At 36.2% G+C, this 22,486-nt stretch overlaps 2 protein-coding genes across 2 annotated transcripts; one reads left to right on the forward strand and one right to left on the reverse strand.

Moving 5' to 3' along the window:
• The first annotated feature begins 5,692 nt into the window (after positions 1-5,692).
• Positions 5,693-11,768, forward strand: LOC137397378 (steroidogenic acute regulatory protein, mitochondrial-like). Its single transcript, XM_068083672.1, has 5 exons — positions 5,693-6,121; positions 6,442-6,591; positions 8,346-8,512; positions 8,870-9,062; positions 10,708-11,768. Exons 1-5 carry the CDS (start codon positions 5,858-5,860, stop codon positions 10,810-10,812), a joined length of 879 nt encoding a protein of 292 aa, XP_067939773.1. The 5' UTR covers positions 5,693-5,857; the 3' UTR covers positions 10,813-11,768.
• Positions 11,769-12,524: 756 nt separating this feature from the next.
• Positions 12,525-19,537, reverse strand: LOC137408123 (steroidogenic acute regulatory protein, mitochondrial-like). Its single transcript, XM_068094546.1, has 5 exons — positions 19,244-19,537; positions 18,767-18,916; positions 15,404-15,570; positions 14,830-15,031; positions 12,525-13,020 (listed from the first exon to the last, which is right to left on the reverse strand). The coding sequence occupies exons 1-5, from the start codon at positions 19,535-19,537 to the stop codon at positions 12,916-12,918; spliced, it is 918 nt and encodes a 305-aa protein (XP_067950647.1). The 3' UTR covers positions 12,525-12,915.
• Between the last annotated feature and the right edge of the window lie 2,949 nt (positions 19,538-22,486).

Below are 22,486 nucleotides of genomic sequence, written 5' to 3' on the forward strand. Positions count from 1 at the left end.
TCATTATGGTCAGATATAAATATAACCATCCTGGGGTACCAGAAATATGAAAATCTGGAGATACCGCTGACAAGTTTGCTGTGTCATGAGTTGATTGGCAAGCCAATATCCAAATGTAATAGATACGGTATATGAAGTTCTTAGACAGTGGAATGATTGAAATACAAAAATGTTAGGGGGACTGAGATTAGTAACGGTAAAGATAACCATTTCTAGGCAAATAGATAGATGTAATCAAATAGAAATTTTGAACGTATGTTCATACTGCTAAATTCAAGTAATTTGATCTCTTGACAATTAATGTTAGAATTATACTTCTTCAGCTTAAGGTTATATTAAGCCTCAATGTCTAAGGGTAGACTCAATACATTGTTAAAAATATTGTTTTATTCTACAGTTCGGTCTTATTTCAGCTTTATTTTAATATTTTTGAAATAGTTGACTCGTTACTTCGTTTAGCTCGTATACTTTGTACAAGTACATGTATCAAAGACCGGTGCACCATTTGCCAATGGATAAGTTATATTCCTTTTTTCCTCCTGAAGTGCCCATTCATTCATTTCTTTTTAATTCTTTTTTAGACATTCTCATCAATTTAAATTTCTATCATTCTCTTACTCCCTATTACTCTGAAATATGCTTACATCTGTCCATAAACGCAGGGCATAGACACAAGACATAGACACAGGAGTTAATATGTGGATTATGATGATGAATTTGAGGGCGTTTATGGACAGGTGTAAGTATATTTCAGAGTAATAGTGAGTAAGTAATAGTGAGTAAGAGATTGAATGAATGAAATGAATGGATGGGCACTTCAGGAGGAAAAAAGAATATAACTTATCCATTGGCAAATAGCAAATGACGCACCCGTCTTTGATTTACATGACTGCACTTAGATGTTGAGAGATCATTGCTGCACAGCACTGATCTTATTAGCTGTACAAGTGAGCATATATGTTATGCATTGCTATAGGAGTAGCACCGATTTGTACCCCATTTGGACCCCATGAGTAGCCAATTATCTTGCTAGTCATTTGAGAGAACATACAGTTTGAATTAAAATGTAAACTATTTTCGTGAAGGCACAAGTTCTGTAACAGTAAAATAAGAGAGTTGTCCACTCCGTTGTAAGATATGAGCCCAAATGTCATGTACAAAATATAATTGTAAAGATATACGCTTTATTTGGCAGTCTAACGGCTTGTTATATGTGTAGTTCGTTACATTGGTCATCAGCGAGACAACTAGGTTCACTTCCTGTTTTTAGGTCATAGCTGGTGTTAGTAGCACTACCTTCATGCATCGGTCATTAAATCGCAGCAACTTAAGATTTCTTGTTCTTGAAAAACATCTTGCCGCAGAGGAATATATTCTCAGTTTATAGCAAATTGTTTATTGGATTTTTAACATAATAGGAGGATCTTGTAATGACTTATAACTATTAACAATGACACTGACTAGGGCTGATGAAAATGAACCTCTTCATAAAGCGAGTGCTGACTCGAGCATCAGCTGATCTTCCTATAGACAGGATACAAGTAATACTCACGGCTCCACTTGCTTCAGCAGGGATAATTCTATTATTCCTTTGATTGTATCTTCATCTGAGCATCTTGATCTAAGATCGACTTGGTACCAGTTTGTTTAGCCTATTCATAGAATAATCCACTCTAATACAAATCTATCAAGTTCATAGCTTAGATTCCTTTGAGAACTCTACTATGCGATTTTTACATTATATATGCATATACATGTATATGTATCGTAATATATTTATTACATATGTAGTACTTTACTGGCAATAATTTCAATTCAAACAGTTTTTTTTTCAAATTATACCATATTAGAATCATAAAACAAAAGAATACAGAAAGGGCAATAGTTGGTCAATAAAATCAAATAGGCCTAAATGATTTGACATATGTGTTTGACAGTGTTTAAAATACCTTTCTCTGTTAGGAAGACAGATATTAAGTAGTAGATTGTTGAAGGAGCCAGCAATGGTATTCTCAAAATAATTGTTAGACATACTATGTAATTTGTTCATTATAATTTAAGTTGAAATGAGTTGGAAGCCTGCAATTGACATGTGAAAAGTGTTGACATAAACTATGAATGCTCTCGAAACCTTTACATCATTTAAAACAAACATATAGTATAGGCAAAGTAAGAAGATGCAAAGATGTTGGAGAAACCATTGTGGAATAAGATATGCTTGAAATATACATAAATTATTGTTCAGTAATCTTTCTGAAACTTTACAAACAAGTCGTCTCCTACAAGGTTAGTATCGTAACTACAGGCGGCAGGTTATAGGCGCAGGCCTAGCTGTACTGTTAATCGTTGCAGCTTTAACCTCTTTACATGAAACTTCATATCTACACTTGTATAACCTTTGCCACTCGCATGTGACACCAGTAAACACTTGCCTCTTCATGTCATTAATTATTTGTTTGATTGATATTCATTATAGAGTTCAAAGTTTACCCTTCTTTCATCTACTGTGTCAGCGATGCACTTTGACCTCAACACTGGTTGTGGTTAAACTGTATGCTGAATTGAAGAGTTGTTTGTGCAAAATTTCTGGTAAAGAGATTATTGCAGTACACGCATGTCACAACAACCAGCATATTGCATGCAAATTGACAAGTCTGTCTTCTCTCAGTGAGAAATCTATTAAATACTTGTCAGTATATCTGAGTTGTTTGCCATTTTCTCATAACAACCAGCCTCTGCTTCTCGTATTTATCAAGTAGTCTGACTTAATACTTCTATGGTAGTATTTATAATTGTATTTGATTTGTAGAATTTTCCCCGTGTTAGACACTAAGCCTTTTAAGTAAAACCTACAATTGTTATTCTTTTTACGCGCCGTACTTGAGATTGAACCAAATTGTCCAATATGAAAAATTGTTTACCAAAATGCTTCCTAAATAAGCAGGCCATCTGTGTAGGAATAAATACTTTTTAGTCTCTAAAGGAGTATTCTCAATGACTCCCCTGTTGTTCGAACTCGCAACCAATTTTTTAATAATTGATAGAATTGGTAGAAAAAGCATCGAAAGCAGCATTTACAATAAAATGAACACTATATCATTCACATGGCTTACTCAAAATTTAGTAGTGGCTCATGAATACTGTAAGATCACCTTTATTTGTGGCTTGAGAAAAGAGCGAGTGTGTCTAGTAACAAAGATTTGAGAAGGCTTCATAATGGTCGAAGGTGAAAAGAGGGTCATAAGCTTGTGCATTATTTGTGTTTGTTTACTAGAATGAACTATGGCCTTGGACTGTGCCCTAGAGACTGATAACGTTTAGCCAGCAAAGGAAAACAATTTACTCACGTGAGCAAATCGATGACCACTCTTACGCTGCCCTAGATTAAGTGTTTACTTGGTGTCACAGCTTTGAGCTGTTGTAAATAAACGTTAATCCACACAGATGTGTATAAAGGAACAAAAATAAAAGCCAAAATTGGCAAAAGGATATGATTACAGGTGTTCAGAGATATTTGCATGAGTGCGCTGGGATGTTTTCTCAGACTGCTTGAATAAAGCCAGTCAGTAAAATTATTTTGTTTATGATTTGTCCTTTTTGAACAGATGAGGTTACTTGCTGCCAGATAAGGCAGCATCATAAAGGCCTAGTGTATGAAGTCCCGCGTAAACCGCTATCTATTTTTCTGTTCTATTCAGCACACTAAGATCCAGTTGCTAACTCCCAATGTCATACCTCTACTATCACCTTATCTTATCACACGAAAAGCAAAGCAGCCAACGAAAGAATCTTTGAATGAGCAGCAGTTGCTGTTTTTCCGTGTCCTTGACCTTTCAACTTAGACCAGGAAATGTGATAGATTGATTCACCAGATTATTACAAGTCTTTCATTCAATATTATTGCTTGACTCGAGTTTTTCTAACAAACCTCAAATCTTGAAAGCTTTTGAAAACTCATAGCCAATTTGTTTTTCAATTTTAAGTTATAACAGGAATAACATTTTAGAGAATAACTAATCTCAAAGTTTTATATCCTCTGAGGCCACTGAATAAGATCAGTCACAGCCCAAACTTCACAGCAGAATTAACAGATAGGTCAAGCATGGTTTCCTTTTATTACTTCCAAACAATTTAATACAATCTCCCTAGTTATTTCTCTAGTTTTATATTAAGCCTAGGGCCACACTTACTATATCATGTAATGTTTAGCATTTCAGTGGCACCCATTATTCATTTTCAATCTCAAATGTATAATCGTAACTGCTGTTGCACCATAGCACTGCTGTCTTCACATCCCATGATAGTAGCTTACCTTACTACAAGCAGAGGTTGTGCGTGTTTTCTGAAAAACATGTTGCACGAAATAGGCTACAAGGTCTTTACTTGACATGTCTGAGTCCAGTGTCAAAGTACCTCATTGACAGGAGACATGTTCAATTACAGAGAGCAATAATTTATAAGGTTGGATGCCATTTTTGTCACTACCAATGGCCTTTTTTGGGAAGTGAACCCCAATCTGTTTTTGCAGGTCAGACGCTCTAGACCACTAGGCTACGGCTGCCCTCTTAACCTGCTTGGTCCTAAGTTCATAACAGTTCAATTTGAACTACAGTAACATTGTCCCTGCTGTGCGAATGTTTACAGTCTATTTCTTAGAGATTATTTATATTAGATGGTTGAACATCCTGTTTTACGAATGCGATGTTCTTGAGGAATAGAATATCAGGGCTTTTAAATTAGCTAGCTAGGTTTTATTCTAGCAGTAATTGGTTTTAAAAATTGTTCATAAATTGTACAGTTTTACCGAGCTGAAAGAAAAGGATGATATCAGGAAATTGCTAATGTGGTAGACGCCCGGCCATGACATTGTAATTCGTGTAGATATTTTTATATGTTATATCTTGCATGCTGTGTTGTTCTTTTTATTATATCGTTATTAATTTGTCCATATATTAGCCTATATCGCTATTATGTCGTCGTTTATCTCCGTATTATAACCATGCCAACGAATTAGCGATTCTGTTTATTATTAATGTTATTCGGTTTTTGCTCGGTTCCGTTAGCCGAAACGGGCGAGTTTATGGTATCTAAAGGAGCGCGCCCACTCAGTTGGGCAGAGCAGATAGCCGTATGCTCCTCGGCTGGTGGGACTTCCTTCCATAACAAAAACTGGAACGAAATCACACGCATTTTAATTCTTTATAAAATAGTTTAGATCGTTTAGTCTAGACCTTTACACTAACATATTTGGAGGAGGTAAACTTTGAATTATCATGTTGTCTTCTCTTGAAAATTGATAGGTCAGCCATGCCTTCAATCTTGGAATAAATGTATTAATATTAGTATTTGGTGGAATGTGTTGGTTTTCTATTAATAAAAATACACAAGCATAGACTGAGATCTTCTGCTCCCCTTCCCCTCCTCGGCAGTACTGCTAAGCTTCGTTAATTAATGTAAAGCCACACTGGCTCATACACCTACCTACAATAATATCTACGGTAACAATAATAATATCTAACATCGCGGCTCTGATAGGAAAATCTGTTGAAGGAAATGGTTACTCATTTAATCTATTTTAGGAACAATTTGTATTTTGTTTTCAATTCTTTCTTCTAGTTGGGATCTCAGCTGATCGTCACTGAGCTTGCTTACTAAATGTAAGAAGGCTGTTTGTTGTGTGACAATTCGATTATATGAATAGCGTAAGCTAGCCAGCACTACTAGCTGGGTACTAGCTGTTCACTGGCGATGCTGTGCGTCAGCTAACCTACCAATATTTCATAACAAGCCTTTGTGGTAGCAAAATAATAAAATATTAAAGTATGTGGAAGCAATTATTGGATCAACTACAAGAGGTATGAAGAGCTCCAAGTGGACAACTCTTAGCAGGTGTTTATTGCTGGTGTTAGTGATTCTGTTGGTCACAGCTGGAGTCACTCATGTCACTAGAAGTAACTTGAAGGCCCCCGCAGACGACTTGGAGGAGATCTATGAGTCTGGCAATCCTCATGTGGAAGCACTCAAGGTCGCCGAGTATGAGGCCAATTTGCCTCAAGACAACAAAGGAAAGAGATTGCTTGAAAATGAAGGAAGATCAAAGAAGCCAGCATCTAACAATCAAGTGAGTATAAGTTTGGATAAGATTGTTTATGTTATCTGTATCAGCTGAAGAACTTGGAGATAAAAGTGTTCATACACCAGTAGTCAAGTTGGTAACACCAGAGTGGGAAAGACTATTCCTGGCTGTCAGCTAGTAGGGTGTCTGCTATTATCACATGCGTGTAGTGAACATTTATTATCTGTCACTTAACAGGAACAGCAGGTAAGGAAACCAACAAGAGAAAGTATCTAGTTATTTGGGATTGATGTAGAGAGTTCCCTATGACTATGTAGGGGTCCTAGTTCACATACAAGTGTTTAACTTCTTATTCTTGTACATAGTATTCTGAGGTCATCACTAACGCTCAGAAGTCAGCCATGGCACTGCTGGACACTGAAGCAGGGTGGACAAAGAAGAGAGGAGACTCACTCGATGGCGAAGGGCTTGTCTACACTCGAACAGCTGAGGGTGACACTGTCTTCAAGCTGGAGGTGTTTATGCCTTTATAACAACAGCATTATTAGCTACAGCTAGAGCTATGCACTGGTAATACAGACTGCCATACGCTGCATGCTGTCAGTCCATGTGCTGCTATGTGTTACCTGCTGTCATTTTATGCCTGCTAATACTGCCTGCTGCTAATACTGCCTACGGTCAACCTATGTACTGATCATTGCCTACTGCTAGTTTACTGTATGTACTGATAACTACCTACTGCCGGATTATATACTACATGCTGGCAGCACTGCACTTTGTTGGCAGGTGGGCTCTGATAAGTTCTGTGAACATTTGCATGTTTCTTGCCTTTTGAGAACCAATTCATTATACATTGTCAGTACCTGGTATTGTGCTGCCAGTTTTTCTACAAAGGCTGTGGGTACTTGAGAGATGCACTGAGTTGCATGGAGGCAGAGGTTGTTGACAGCAGACTAGCATGCATTCCTTCACAGAGAGTAGAAGATTTGCTAATCAGTGATAGGCTAATCCATAACTGATCAGGATTATATAGATCTATCAGTAAATGATAAGAAAAAATGCAGTACTTTCCTTCTTCTATAAAAGTAATTATGTTCCAGGCTTGTAGATGAGGTGGAGGATTGGAGGGTGGTTGGAGATGATAGACACCAATTACAGTATATAATTGGTGTCTATCATCTAACCACCAGCTTCGTGTATATGTAGCCAACGAAACATACACATGAAGCTGGTGGACAATCAGGAAATAGGCATCTGGACGGAATGCTTGCTATACTCTGCATAAACTCATCACGTTCCAAACCTTTATGTCTATGTTCTCCAATACCCGTACACTAATTAAATTTTATCCCTTTTGAGTATCTTTTAATGTCATCAAACTAACAAGTCATAAATATTCCAGCTAGGTTGCGCAACAATGCAACAGAAGGCAGCGCAACAATGCAACAGAAGGCAGCGCAAGCTCAGAAATATTAATGTTGACAATACGCAGACATCATGGGCAGACATCATGGAACCATACATGCAGATGCAGTGTAATGTACTGAGTGAGACTGAAAGTCTACCAGCAAGGAAGAGAAAGTACATGTAACTTAGGCCAAACTGAAAGTCTACTAGCAAGAAAGAGAAAGTACATGTAACTTAGGTCAAACATGATAACAAGGTCTACTAGTAATCATCACTAAGAGTTGTGAGCTGCAGACTTGTATAAAGCTGATAAAGCTCTGTAAGCTACGGGTTACACTCTGTCTACTTTATAAATGAATCCAAAGACTTCCATTAAGAGAATGAGTTTCACGACAGAATAGGAAAGGTTTTAGTGTCAGCGCTGGTAAAAGTCATCAGTGTTTCTGGTTTTTTAGTTAGCAAGGAAATGCAGTCAATTTACTAAATCAATATAGAAAATATAATCCTCAATTTTTGAACTTGTGTTTGTTTGACTAAGGCTAACACGGCTACATCCTAGCCCATGAACTAAGAGTTATATTGTCCCAATTGGTTAGCAGGTGTTTTTAAGATGTAAGTCACACACATAAACAGATGATGACTCACTCATCCTGCTAATGCAGGTGTTCACTTCTGCAAAACAGTAACGAAAAGAGACTCCTTCGTCAGCAGGTTCTATAGCATTATTATTAGTATTATTGTTAGCATATCGCTCACTTATGGCCTGTGGACCAAGTACTTGGCTGTGTGACATATCCTTACACTGTACATGTAACATTTAAGGGCAAGGGAAGACAAATCCTTGAATCTCATTTTATTTTAGGGAAATATAGATATTGATGCTCTCACTCTTTATGAAGATATGGCAATGAAGCCACAAGAGGTTGCGACCTGGAACACAAATGTGGTAGAACAGCGAGTGCTGGAAAAGGTGGATAACTCCAGCGATATTGTATATAGTCTATCTAGAAAAAGCATTGTCTCTAACAGGTAATTATGGAGCAGACGAGTCACTTTATAGCACTTTATGAACTTCTTGAAATGTTTGTACATGGCCCAACTTCTCTAAAATTGTCTGTATAATATCTTAGAATCAGCACAATTCGGAATAAATTTAGTAAAACACTTTCAGAGAATGAAAAGAGCGGGGAGATAACTCTTCCGCATTAAACCTTGATTAAGTGACTCGGGCAAAAATATAACGACCCTCATATTTATTTAGCTATAAATATGTTACTTACTCAGCTAATAGCCTAATATAATCACTGGAAATGGATAGTTGATAACATGAATTCTTGTTTAAACTGGCTCCATTACAGGCTAATCATATTGTTGTTTGGGTTGCAGAGACTTTGTTTTCATCAGACACTGGGAAAAAAAAGACGAATGGTATCTAGTAAGCTCTGTATCAGTAACCCACCCGTCTAAGCCTGAAGACCCCAACTATGTCCGAGCAGAACAAAAACCAACAGTTATACGAATGAAGGAGATAGGTCCAAACAAACTACGCCTTGAATGGTTACTCCATGTAGACCTCAATGTAAGAAATCTCTTTTTGTAAGATATAAATTAAAATAAATCAATTGAAATTAAAATAATACAAATATCGTAAAACATTTGACACTCTAAACAAATTATTATTAAATTTTTGAGGTTGTACTACATCTGAGTCTTGATTAGCTTCATGGTAGATTCCAGCAATAATACATCATTCTATTTCTATTCCAATAGAAATATACAGCTGCAGTAAACACTCCTACAATGTGAATAATTCGCTCCAAGAATGAGGGATTTTGCATTATATGAACAGAAAAATACATTCAGATTGCCTAATTCATTTCAAAATCTTCCCAAACTCACCTTTTTGGCCCTTCAAGAAGGAAGAAACTGAATATAACCTTTTAATTTAATGACTTAACAGTAACTGTTGTATTATTGGTTTTTATCGACAATTTTTCTCTTTTTTTTACCGCTTTCACCTAGTTTAGGTTAATGACTAGGTATGGTTTATGTTAGGGGAGTGCACACCTTCAATATCAACGTAAATCAACTTTTTTTATACAACAACATCTATCCTGCAAAAAAGTGTATATGTCTAATATAAAGGAAAACAAAGATATTATGCCTATAATAAGAGCGATATTTGTCTGTTTGTCCATCTGTTCGAAGACAGAGTTGGCAGTTATGATGAAACATTGAGAAGTTGTGGTCTCATTGAAACATGCTTTCAGTGGGACCACAACTCCTGACATTTAGCTTGATCGGCCGACAACAGCTGCACAAATCGACCATCTTTGGGTATTTTTGAATAATTGTGCAGCTACTTATTATCTGCATCTTATCGGCACTCCTGACGATCTCTCACGGCACATTAGACTACCATGGTGGTGGTAGATATATATAACAGAGATACCCGTACAAGTCGTTTTCTCTCCCAAGTGTGACAAGAGAAAAAACGATCCTTTTAGGGCTAACTATGAGATTCTCGATATTCAAACTGAATTTTAGAACTTGCACCGACTTGCCGGGTTAAACCGTGTACAACTTTCTACGTAATACCAAGTAAAAACTACATAAATTTATTTTTTATGTTAACTGGAATTTGCATTATGGGAAGTATATATTATAACAGCGTCTTTTGTACTGAACTACTTTCTGAGGAGTGCTGACCTGTAACCTTTTTATTCGCTGCTGTTGACCCATCTTGAGCAGAGAATGTGTTTGTTATTGTAGTAGTATCATTAGCAAGATAGCCAATAACATTCAATTTACAGTTGGAAAGCCAAAACAGAGATAGTTACTCCACTTTATGAGAATTTGATCTGAAAATAGCACAAAGTCTCGTAGGGTTCAGTTTAATTGAAGCGATAAATTACTGCTTTAAAAAAGAAAACCTCTTCAGATAGAGTCAAACCTCTACTCTTGGTCACTATAAGTGGTTAGAATACAGCCAAACCTTTACTCCTGATCACCTTAAATGGATGTAATACAGTCAAACCTTTACTCTTGTTCACTTTAAATGGCTGTAATACAGTCAAACATTTACTCCTGATCACTTTAAGTGGATAGAATACAGTTGAGCCTTAACTTCATACACCGAGGTTTGACTGTACTGTATTAATTAAATCTGTTCAACAGTTGATGGGTTCGAGTTATGCTGACCTGTTGTACTATTCTATTTGCAGCTGAGTGTACCCATGATGTTCGTCAAGTCTTCTCTTCTTCAAGCAATGACAACTTTTTTAAAGGACCTGCGAGGGCACGCTGCCGCCTTGCTGTCTCATACTTGAATCTGCAGAAATTGATGAGATATTTTTGTTTTTATCTTTCATGCCTCGATAATAACAAGTTTGTCCCGAAGTCCTCTGTATGCTCCGCTTTCACACCTGATGTGAGCTCATACAGACCACTCAGTTACCTCAACAAATGGCCACAAATGCAATGCATAAACTCGCTGCCTCTACTTGAACTTCAATCTACTCTATCACTTACCCAGTAGACCTCTAAGCATCACCATTGAAGCTTTTTAATACTCCTTTTTTATTGTCTAAGAAACTTACTGTTGGATAAAAATGGACCAACGTGAATGGTGCTTTGATCTGTCTCAGAAAAACCGTAAGAAATGTTAAAATAACTACCATCAAGCTCTATGCTGTCAACGATAATCTTTGTTCTCAAACACTTTTAATAAGCAAAGTAGGACAATGATTTATTTACTATTTTCTGTATTTAGTACTGCGCTACATTGTCATGCAAATTCTGTCTCCCGAACATAGTTTATGAGCTGATGTAGCCAATGTTTTCAATGCAATGTTTCTGTCTGTTGCATTTAAGTTTTGTATAAACATATACTAGTGTTTTATATACATGCATCTACTTTTATATAGTGGTTATTGTCACTGATCTGCTTTACTAGGACTGTTTTTAGATATTATTTAATAATAATGATAATGTTATACATATTGTCTAAAATATTTTCAAAAACTTTTAGAATCTTTTTTAGAATTTTCAGATACATGATAATAATGATAATATAATAATAATATTGGAATGGTTAAAGTATTAATCAAAATCAGCAAATCATCACTTCCTGTACGTTGTATCCCTTTTTCTACCTTAAATTAGGTTATGCTTTACAGAAGTGCTGTATTTTAATAGTACTTACCAACTGAGTGTGTCTGATAGAAGTAGTATGCTGGTTATAATAATCACAATATAAAAATATAAGACTTGGTGTAGACTATAACATTGTGAAACATGAAATGTCTGAAACAAATACTCATCATCAATATATCAGTGTTCATATTTTAAGTTGTTTACTTGAGTATGCATAAACATGTTGACAAAGGTTTTAAATTGGCACAAACTTCGATTTGAATTATATAGGTTTTAGGAGCTATTTTCTCTTTGTGCTTTTTGATAGAGAGATGGCAATTCCAAAATTATTTGAAAAGCTTCAAAAATACATGTAATATGAACGTACCTCATTTTTCGTGAGCCTGACAGGAGGAAATAACCACGACCACCGAACACGCAGTAAGTACTACGAGTGTTCCTATGTTAATACAGCCAACGAATAGTGTAGTTGTCTGTGAGTGCAGCTGGTTAGATTACTGGTGGAAATGACTAGGTGGTGCATACTAGAACGGAGTTATCGCTGGTGCAATACAATTTGCTCTAAAAACTAAAGTTGGCATATTTGTTCGTATATGTGATCTTAGTGCTGTCGGTGCACTTTGAGTGCAACAATTACTTGCGAAAGTAAAAAGTAGGCTGGTCATTTTCTAGCTTGTAGTGTCTTTGCAAAGAATCAAAAAGTACCCTCTCTAGAACTTGAAATTCACTTAAATAGAAGGTAGGTAGAGTTTGAGGACAAGATAGTAGTTATAAAAGTTTTAATGATAGATTAAATTTTTACAGAATTTCCAATTGGAAGAAAAGCATGAATGACACAAAAAGTCTAAGCCATTTTATTACATACAAGGTGATACACATGTAAAAAGTGAGAGAAGTGGCAAATTTATACAAAACATACATGCTAAAATACAATTGAGCGAATAGGTAGATAAACAGCCTTTACACAAAACATATATGGGTTGATACATGGCTGAGTACCCCGATAAATAAAATTCTATGCATAGATGTTGAGGCTGCCAACTGACATAGGAAAACATAGGATGTAAGCCAATTGACCAATGGATACATAGGATGTAAGCCAATTGACCAATGGACACATAGGATATAAGCCAATTGACCAATGGAAATGTAGGGTGTAGCTAAAAAGCATGTAGATGACTTGATGATAATCTGACATGAGTCGCCCATTAATAAATCTTGATGGATTTGTAGCACCGGTGAAAACAGTGTTGTGTGATGATTGCAAATGTTCAGCTTCAAGTCGGGGTCAGCAAGGTGGCAGCATGTGCTCGCAGGTCTTTTAGATAAGTTATCATGGATTCGATAAAGAAAGACTTGAGAAATATCATGGGAATAGGTAGCTACAAGTAGATTAGACTAACAATTTAGTACACCTTCACTGCGGGACTCGTCAAATAAATTGATTGGTTAATGGCTATCAAGAAGGCTCTATTCCAGAACAATTTGTTAACAACTACAGAAATATGTAAGCAAGGATTCCTTATCAATACAAGAGACGGCAGTTTTCCATTTCTTTTTATTATGGATATTATAGTTTAGACTAGCACTTTCAAACAAGATCACTGTGATTATCAAAGACATACTACATATGAAGTTACTGATTATATTTAGTTTTATTATTAATGTTATGCATTATTATACTTTAATATTCTTATATTATTACAATTATTACTGATATTAGATGAGTACTTGCAGTCTTACTAAACTTTCCCAAGTCTGCTCACCACTCACTCTGGTCCTACGTACTTGTACTTGCGCACTCACTCAGTTTCCTTTGACTCTCCAAAACTAAGAGATATGAATGGGTGTTCTGTTCCACAACAAACTTAGAGAAAAGTGTATGACAGCAATGGAATGCAAGCTGACAGCCATGAGTAAATTTGAAGAACTAGCGATAAGCCAAGCGATGCCTGATATTTCTTTGATTTTCACCCAGATACCCTGCAGGTGGGGGTTGGATCTGAGGATGGGTCTCAGGAACTACATAGAGTTTGCACGCCACATATTTTAACAATCTAGCGGAAGGCACCAGCTTACGTTTAAGAAGTTCTCAGAAAATCCGCCAAAACATGAACTAACAGTCATGCACACACACAATAACAAATTGAGATTTACTAATGTACAAGTAGATGTAGGATACATATTTATATAAATATATATTTATATGAATTTATATAGATATATATTAAAAATATATATTTATATAATTTATATAGTTATAAATATTATACAAATTATAGTTATATTATAAATATATATTTATATATTTATAAATATATATTTACATAAATATATGTATAACTAAATATATATAAAAATATATAAAGATTTTCATTGTTCAGTCCTACAGACTACAGTTGAGCGACAAACAAGGTTAAATCATTCTATCATTAATTTCATCTGTTAAAACTGCCAAGTGTAGATGCAAATATTTTATAACAACACACTATATATTGTTTCATTTAATTCCTTAGCTGAAAATTTTAACAATAAACACATTGAGTGATTCTACGTTGTATCAAACTAAAAGGATTATCTAAAAATAATTAATAAACTAAGTTAGATGTATAAAAATGAATTCATAATAATCAATAAAAAGATCTTGTTATTGCTACTTGACCAGAGAGCACAAACAGAAGTTGAAGGTCGGCAATGTGTATGTTTGGAGCTAAAGAAGGTGAGATAGATTCACCGTGTAATTTACAATAAAACTAGTTGAAATTGAAACTAACTTAACTTATATAATTTTTATTATTTTCAAAGATTTTATTTTTAATTTTTACCTACCTTTTTACATTTATTTGGAAAAACTGCAATTAAACTTCCAATGCCATATGTTAAAATAACTTTAGGTGTAGCATCAAATTTTTGCTCAAAGCATACATTGTCTGCTTTAAGATGAGTCACCAGTAATTTGAGATGAGTCATCATAGTGAAAGATCTTTGATTAATGAGTTACATTCAACACCCGGCAGGAAATTGTTTGGTAATTTCATATCTTTACTAGAAAATAGATAGAATGAAATTCTACTTCAAGAGGATTAAGAAAAGTATATGTAGAACAAACTTGGACCAAAAATGAGTTGACCTTCAAGTTTGTAGTGCTGTCAAAGTTTGATAGGATGCCAGCAATAAAGGAGTTGTTTTACCTTGAGGTCTAACCGAAGAAACCATTCAAAGCGCAGCTTCTTTGGACCTATCTCCTTCATTCTTATAACTGTTATAACTTCTGGCTTTTGTTTTGCTTGGACATAGTTGAGGTTTTTACGCTTAGATGGATCTCTTACTGATACAGTGTTTATTATATACCAGTTGTCATTCACTTCCCAATGTCTGACGAACACATAGTCTCTGCAACCAAACAACAATATGATCAACTTATAATAAAACTAGTGGGAATAATAAAAAGCAATATTCATTAAATGTTTATTTTCAGTGATTGAATTTATAGTTGAATAAAAATAAGTTTTGCTTTTTAAAAGTTTTTAATCAAGTCATTTGATGCCAAAGAGTTGTTTCTCTACTCCTTCATAGTAATGGAGAAGGTAACTCCAGATTATTCTGAGTTGTGTTTTTGACTTTTTGTGGTTATAAAGCCAGCTTGATGCAACATTGAATATGTCCCTTTCAAAGATCTAATTTTGGTGGAGCCAGGTTAAGTAATAACTCTTGAGATAGATTCCTTTTCAGTCTACAAGGTGGCTTCTCCTGTTTCGGGCTTACTTGCTAGCAATAAATCGTCCCCTGGAAAGACTGTATATAAGGTCACTGGAGTTATCCACTCTTTCTAGCACTCCTCTTTCTAGAACATTTGTGTTCCATTTAGAAGCCTCTTCTGGTTTGTTTACAAGATTTTCATAAAGAGTATGAACACCACTTTTCAGATTTGCCTGTAATTAAAAAAAAAGAGATTTGTCTTCACTCTCACTTAAATGTAGAATATTTTACCATATTTCATAAAGCTATAGATTGGCTAGCAAAACTAAGGCTCAAAGGCTATACTTGTTGCACCAGTACCATGGAGATTACATCAGTAATGTTGCAGGTTTCTAGCTCCTTTGCTAGTAGCCATCTTTCATATCAGAATGACATGCCACCTTGCATGTCATTCTGACATAAAATGTGACACCTTTTATGTCAGAATGACATGTGACACCTTTTATGTCAGAATGACATGTGACACTTTTTAAGCCACCTTGCATGCAGTCAGAATGATTAGTATTTGTCTTTGGGCACCGCTTACTTGTGACTATCATGTCATAAAAATGTTCACTTACTGCATGTCACAGCATAGTCTTAATACAGAATAAGTGAATTAAATTAGGGTATATATTCCCACTTTTAGGGTGTAATAAATAATTAAATAAAACAAGTCGGATAGTTCCTTTTTTTATTAATTATTAATCCAAATAAACTCCTTCTGTATTAGCATATTTCATATTTTGATCTTTGAAAGTGCAGAAAAGTATGGCTTAAAGCAAGCTATTGCATCTTTGCCCAATATGATCAAGTTGGCACTGATACAATTTCCATACTATCAATTAAATCGTTTGCAGCCAATTTTGTACATTTTTAATCAGCTCTCCATAGTGAAGAGCAGCCAACCTACAAGTAAACCTACAAGGCTCAATGTTCATCACAACAGTGAATTAACGGTTTAATAATATTGGTCTCCCTTGCTTTCCTCTCTTCTCTCCTTTTGTCTTCAACTCTGGTAATCAAATACATGCTGTTCTTGTTTGTTGCTAGCTGAGAGAGCTAGATAATCCAGATCAGCTGAGGATTAACCTGCCACTGATTAGCAAACCTACTATCTGCAAAGGATCATGTGCTAGCAGGCTACTAACACTCTCTGCCTAGCATACTTAACACATCTATGTACACGACCTTGTCAGCATTACCAGCTAAACATAGGAATTGTGGGAGTAATGCTACCACAACACAACCATGTATGTTCAATAGACATGTACCAGCAATTCACATTGTGCTGGAACTACTGTAATAAAAAAAGTGGACGACAAGTACGACACCGAGTTTCCACCATTGTCGTCGCAGAACAAAACCCTTAAAACGGAAATGATAGCCCTGAAAAGGGCTGAGGTGGTTGGTGAGACTACTGGCACTCAAAAATCGATTTTGACTGGTGAGTCCAGTAGCCCGAGAGGGTCACTGTTGTCCCCGATAGGATCTACCGATGGGCGAATGGTCTTGGACCCCACTTCATGCTTGTAAAAGCGAATGAGCTGTCAATCAGTGTGTACCCGTATTTGTAGACGTCAGAATGCGTAAGAGTTGATGACGTCTTTTCTAAGCCTATAATCCGGCAGCTTCAAATTGCTAACTCAACGGATCTATATTACGTTCATCGCAATTAAGACAAATTTGAATAGTCATTTATAAGGCGCACGCCTAACACTTGTTCAATGTAGAGTGTATGTATGTGTGATACTAGCAATTTTTTTATGTTAACCATTTATTATCATATTGTTCTAAGATTTGCATGTTACTATACAAACACTAAAAAAATTATTAATACTCGAATTGCGTGATTAGTTAGTGACAAATGTTATCGTTTTTGTATTCGAAATATGTTATTGTGGAATTGGTTGACCTGATTACTGTGCAGCCAATCAATTGTGGATTTTTCTTGGGATTGCTATATAACCTGCCGGTTTGATCATTGTTGGTGTGTTACTGCTTGGTACTGAGAGATATAACACCAATAAAGATACTGCGTTCTTTACAAACAAGCTCTGCTTGAGTTTGAAAAGCAAATAGGTATAACATTCTTGTCACTGTTTCTGACTTTAGCATTGTGATATTAGCCAGCGTATCATAGCTGCATTCACTATAAGTGCTATTGACCGAACATCAAGAATTATTGCGCTTGGCTTGCTAGGGTGTAATAGTTGAGAAAAGACACCATCGAGTCTGTTTATCGGCTCACCATCGAGTCTGTTTATCGGCTCACCATCGAGTCTGTTTATCGGCTCACCATCGAGTCTGTTTATCGGCTCACCATCGAGTCTGTTTATCGGCTCACCATCGAGTCTGTTTATCGGCTCACCATCGAGTCTGTTTATCGGCTCACCATCGAGTCTGTTTATCGGCTCACCATCGAGTCTGTTTATCGGCTCACCATCGAGTCTGTTTATCGGCTTACTATTGAGTCTGTTTATCGGCTCACCATCGAGTCTGTTTATCGGCTCACCATCGAGTCTGTTTATCGGCTCACCCACGAGTCTGTTTATCGGCTCACCATCGAGTCTGTTTAGCGGCTCACCATCGAGTCTGTTTATCGGCTCACCATCGAGTCTGTTTATCGGCTCACCATCGAGTCTGTTTATCGGCTCCCCATCGAGTCTGTTTATCGGTTCACCCGCGAGTCTGTTTATCGGCTCACCCGCGAGTCTGTTTATCGGCTCACCCACGAGTCTGTTTATCGGCTCGCTCTCGAGTCTGCTTATCGGCTCACCATCGAGTCTGTTTATCGGCTCACCCACAAGTCTGTTTATTGACTCATCAAGTTTGTGTGAACTCGCTCTTGAGTTGGGAGTTGTCTATCCTTGTCGAATAGAATTTACTTCACTACTCGTCTAGAAAGGCATGGTGTCCGCAACACAGAAAATATGTTTTTACCATTTATCGAGGTCCGTTTACCAACAACATGCAGTGTTACCGGTGAGTTATAATAGTAGTACATAGCACTGACATTATGTAGTATTAGTAGTACATAGTACTGAGAGTATGTAGTATTAGTACTAAATAGTACTGACAGCATGTAGTATTAGTAGTACATAGGCTGACATCATGTAGTATTGGTAGTACATAGTATTGACAACATGTAGTATTGGTACTACATAGTACTGAGAGCATGTAGTATTAGTAGTACATAGGCTGACATCATGTAGTATTGGTAGTACATAGTATTGACAACATGTAGTATTGGTACTACATAGTACTGACAGCATGTAGTGTTGGTAGTACATAGTACTGACAGCATGTATTAGCACATAGTGGCAGTAATAAATTAAGAGTTAACGATATGTAGAATTAGGTTTTCTCAGAATTTACAAACATACATACCTCCATTTTGAAGACAGTGTCTCGCCCGACTGTTTGAGTATAAACAAGCCCCTTACCATCGAGTGAGTCCCCCCTATTTTTTGTCCACCCTGTTTTAGTGTCCAGCAGTGCTATGGCTGACCTCTGGGCGTTAGTGATGACCTCAGCATACTGTGTACAAGAATAGGAAGTTAAACACTTGTATGTGAACTAGGACCCCTACATAGTCATAGGGAACTCTCTACATCAATACCAAATAACTAGATACTTTCTCTTGTTGGTTTCCTTACCTGCTGTTCTTCTTAGATGACAAACAATAAGAATGTCTACTACACGCATGTGATACGGTAATCGCAGACACCCTACTAGCTGACAGCCAGGAATAGTCTTTCCCACTCTGGTGTTACCAACTTGACTACTGGTGTATGAACACTTTTATCTCTGAGTTCTTCAGCTGATAGAGATAACATAAACAATCTTATCCAAACTTATACTCACTTGATTGTTAGATGCTGGCTTCTTTGATCTTCCTTCATTCTCAAGCAATCTCTTTCCTTTGTTGTCTTGAGGCAAATTGGCCTCATACTCGACAACCTCGGGTGATTCCACCCAATGGCTGCTGGTGTCATCTGCCGGAATTGTCAAGTTACGTCTTGTGACACGAGCAACTTCGACTATCACTAATAGAGTTCCCAGCAACAACAACAGACACCTGCTAAAAGTTGTCTGCATAGAGTTAGAGCTGTTCATGCACCTCATAGCTGTTCCAATAACTCCTCCCGCATGCTTCATACCGCAGCACAAAAGCTTGTTTAGATAAAGCGCAATCAGAAAATAAAGGCTCTATTGATTTGCCATAGCATTCACTAGCAGTGGTTATAAGAGAGTCCAATGCTCTTAGCTATTCTTTTGTGTGTTAGTTAAGCTTGTTGTTTAGTGTTAAAAAACTAGAAATACTTTTGATTGGCTAATGAGAGGTGCATAAGAAAATCCACTCATCTGAATTTTATTAGGAATTTGGCATGCGCAATTCTGCCTTTCACTAGAACATCTTCGGTGTCTTGTTCACTCACTACATGTAGTTAGTCTGAGTTAGTGTTGATAGTCTGAGTTAGTGTTGATAGGGAGGGATTATTCAAAGAGACATTCAAGATACATGTACAGATACTTATTTCTTCTGACCAGAACTTCGTCTGGTTGTCTTATCAGAGACAAATAATCAGTTCTTCTGTGTAAGAGATTTGAGGAACCATTCATAGGCACTAAGGCAGTAGTCCCCGAGCTCAAGTTCCAATAATCAGCTGGATTTATCTGCCCTTGCCACTAGGAGCATGAAACACTAAAAAAAAATTACTGCGCAGCAGTAATTATTATAACAGGCATATTCTGCCTGTTATAAACAGTCGTTTGCCTGTTTTAAATATTTTTTATGCTCTTCTATTCCAGCGTTTGATCGTCACTTGCTTGATTCGTGGTTTGGAACAGAATGTAAGAGCTCTGGACTGTAATATTGTTAGAATTTTATACTCTTATGCATGAAAACTAAAAGATTTTAGTCAAATGTACATAATAAGTCTGAAAGTTTGCAGAACAAAAATAATTTACAAATTTTATACAATTTGTAAAATTTGTGATATAATATAGCCGAATTTGAACCTTGACTAAAACCTATAATATTTGTGTATGCAGTTTGTACCAGCCAGATCTTAGGCTATAGCTTGGCTATATTTTGTCATACAAAGGCTAATTTGGTACGGTAAAGAACCTGTTAGTTTTATACCTGGTACATATTGTTTGTACTAGGTGAGAGTAGTATAATTATAACATATAGTAGTTATTATCAGAGCTGTTTCACATGCATAAGTTTATATAGTCAAGGAGTTGAGAGATCATTTACTGTCCAACAGTTACACTGATAATAGTTTCAACTGTTTATAGAGATCATACATGTAGATGTTTCATATTTTCCAATCTGCCTTTGGATAGATGTTAAATAAGACTCAAAGAGATCACGGCAGTTTCATATTTTTGTACCTGTTTTTGGTCAGCATTTAAATTACATGTAGACTCAATTGCAAATGCGCAAAAACATTTGTGTGGGAGTTGCCTTTTCTTGTAACCTAGTTCCGTATTCCTCTAAACATACTGTAGCATTATTAAACTGATGCATAATTATAAAAAGTGTCATGGATATACTGGTTTTAGTCGCAGCCTGAATGAGCTGGCAACTCTCTATATGAGAAAGATATAGTTCTTGACAAGCACCGACAGGTTGACAGGAGGTTCTATATAAAAATGTATAATCTGTAGGATTCTACGCGGACGCTTATATGAAATCTGTTTTTGACAGCCAGACCACCTTGACTCTACTACTGATATCTATAAGACCCTGACTTGACACCTCTATGATATTATTCGCACTATTACTTTGACTTCTTGTATTGATGATGACAACTGTCTAGAGCTTCTCTAGTTCCAATTGAGTGCCCTAGTACATAATGCCACAAACCTCTTATTACAGAAGTCTGGAGCAAAAAATAATTCTTTATTTGAACATTTTTTTGTTTTTCCAATTGTTGAGTAAAATTAATGATAGACTCAGATTGTATTCTAAATATTAATCATAGAAAAATATCCGATTTAGCCAAGCAAATCGCTGACTCATATGCTGCCTCAGGTGAACAGTTGAGTTCACTTGGATGCTTTTTCCATGACATTGTTTTTATTGTCTTTGGCCTATGAAAACGAAATCTTTGAAAAAGTGTTTCAGCACACATTTCCAAGTCACTCGGAACATTTTTGTAATCATCTTCTCTTACCAACTTTAGGTTTACATTTGTGCTCCTTTATACATAGCTGTATAGCTTTGGCTTAATTTACAGCAGCTCAGAGCTGTGACACCAACTGAACACTCAGCTGTTCCCCTGAGACAGCATATGAGTCAGTGATTTGCTTGGCTAAATATGATGTTTTTTTATGATTAATATTTAGAGTACAACCTGAGTCTATCATTAATTTTACTCAACAATTGGAAAAACAAAAAATGTTCAAATAAAGAATTATTTTTTGCTCTAGACTTCTGTAATAAAGGATTTGTGGTATTATGTAGTAAACACTGATTAAAGTTTGCACAAGATTTTTTGCACAAGAAATAAACTATGAGAGTTTCACAACAACAGATTAATATTTGGAAACAAAAAGCTAAATTTGTACCATCAAATAGAGACCAGTATAATGGTGTACAGTGGTTAGCACAATCTACTCATTTATTGCTTGACTAGTTTTATTGGCACTACTATACAGTGAGCTGACTCACTGTAAGGCACTCCCAACATGACAGACACAATTGCTCATAGTTTTATACAGAACCTCCTTTCAACCTGTCAGTGCTTGTCAAGGATTATTTCTTCCTCATGTAGAAAGGTGTGTCAGCTATTCAGTGCTGTAACTAAACCAGCATATCTAATATCTTTGACAATCCTTATAGTTATGCGTCAGTGTAATAATGGTATGTTTATAGAAATACTGGCGGAATGACCAGCGTTGCACGGGTATTAAAATCAGCTTATAAACAGTGATAGCAATGCCATACTTATGAATTCAGCTTATAAACAAAGCCATTTGCCATTAGCCTGGCACATTGCTAATGGCTAGTGTAAATGATCTAGTTATCTATGGCTTTTACTAATACATAGAATGACGTTGCACTGTAACGGAGAGCGGTAGCGTATTTTCACCCGC

This window comes from Watersipora subatra, chromosome 1 (assembly GCF_963576615.1).
Source record: "Watersipora subatra chromosome 1, tzWatSuba1.1, whole genome shotgun sequence".
NCBI lineage: Eukaryota > Metazoa > Bryozoa > Gymnolaemata > Cheilostomatida > Watersiporidae > Watersipora > Watersipora subatra.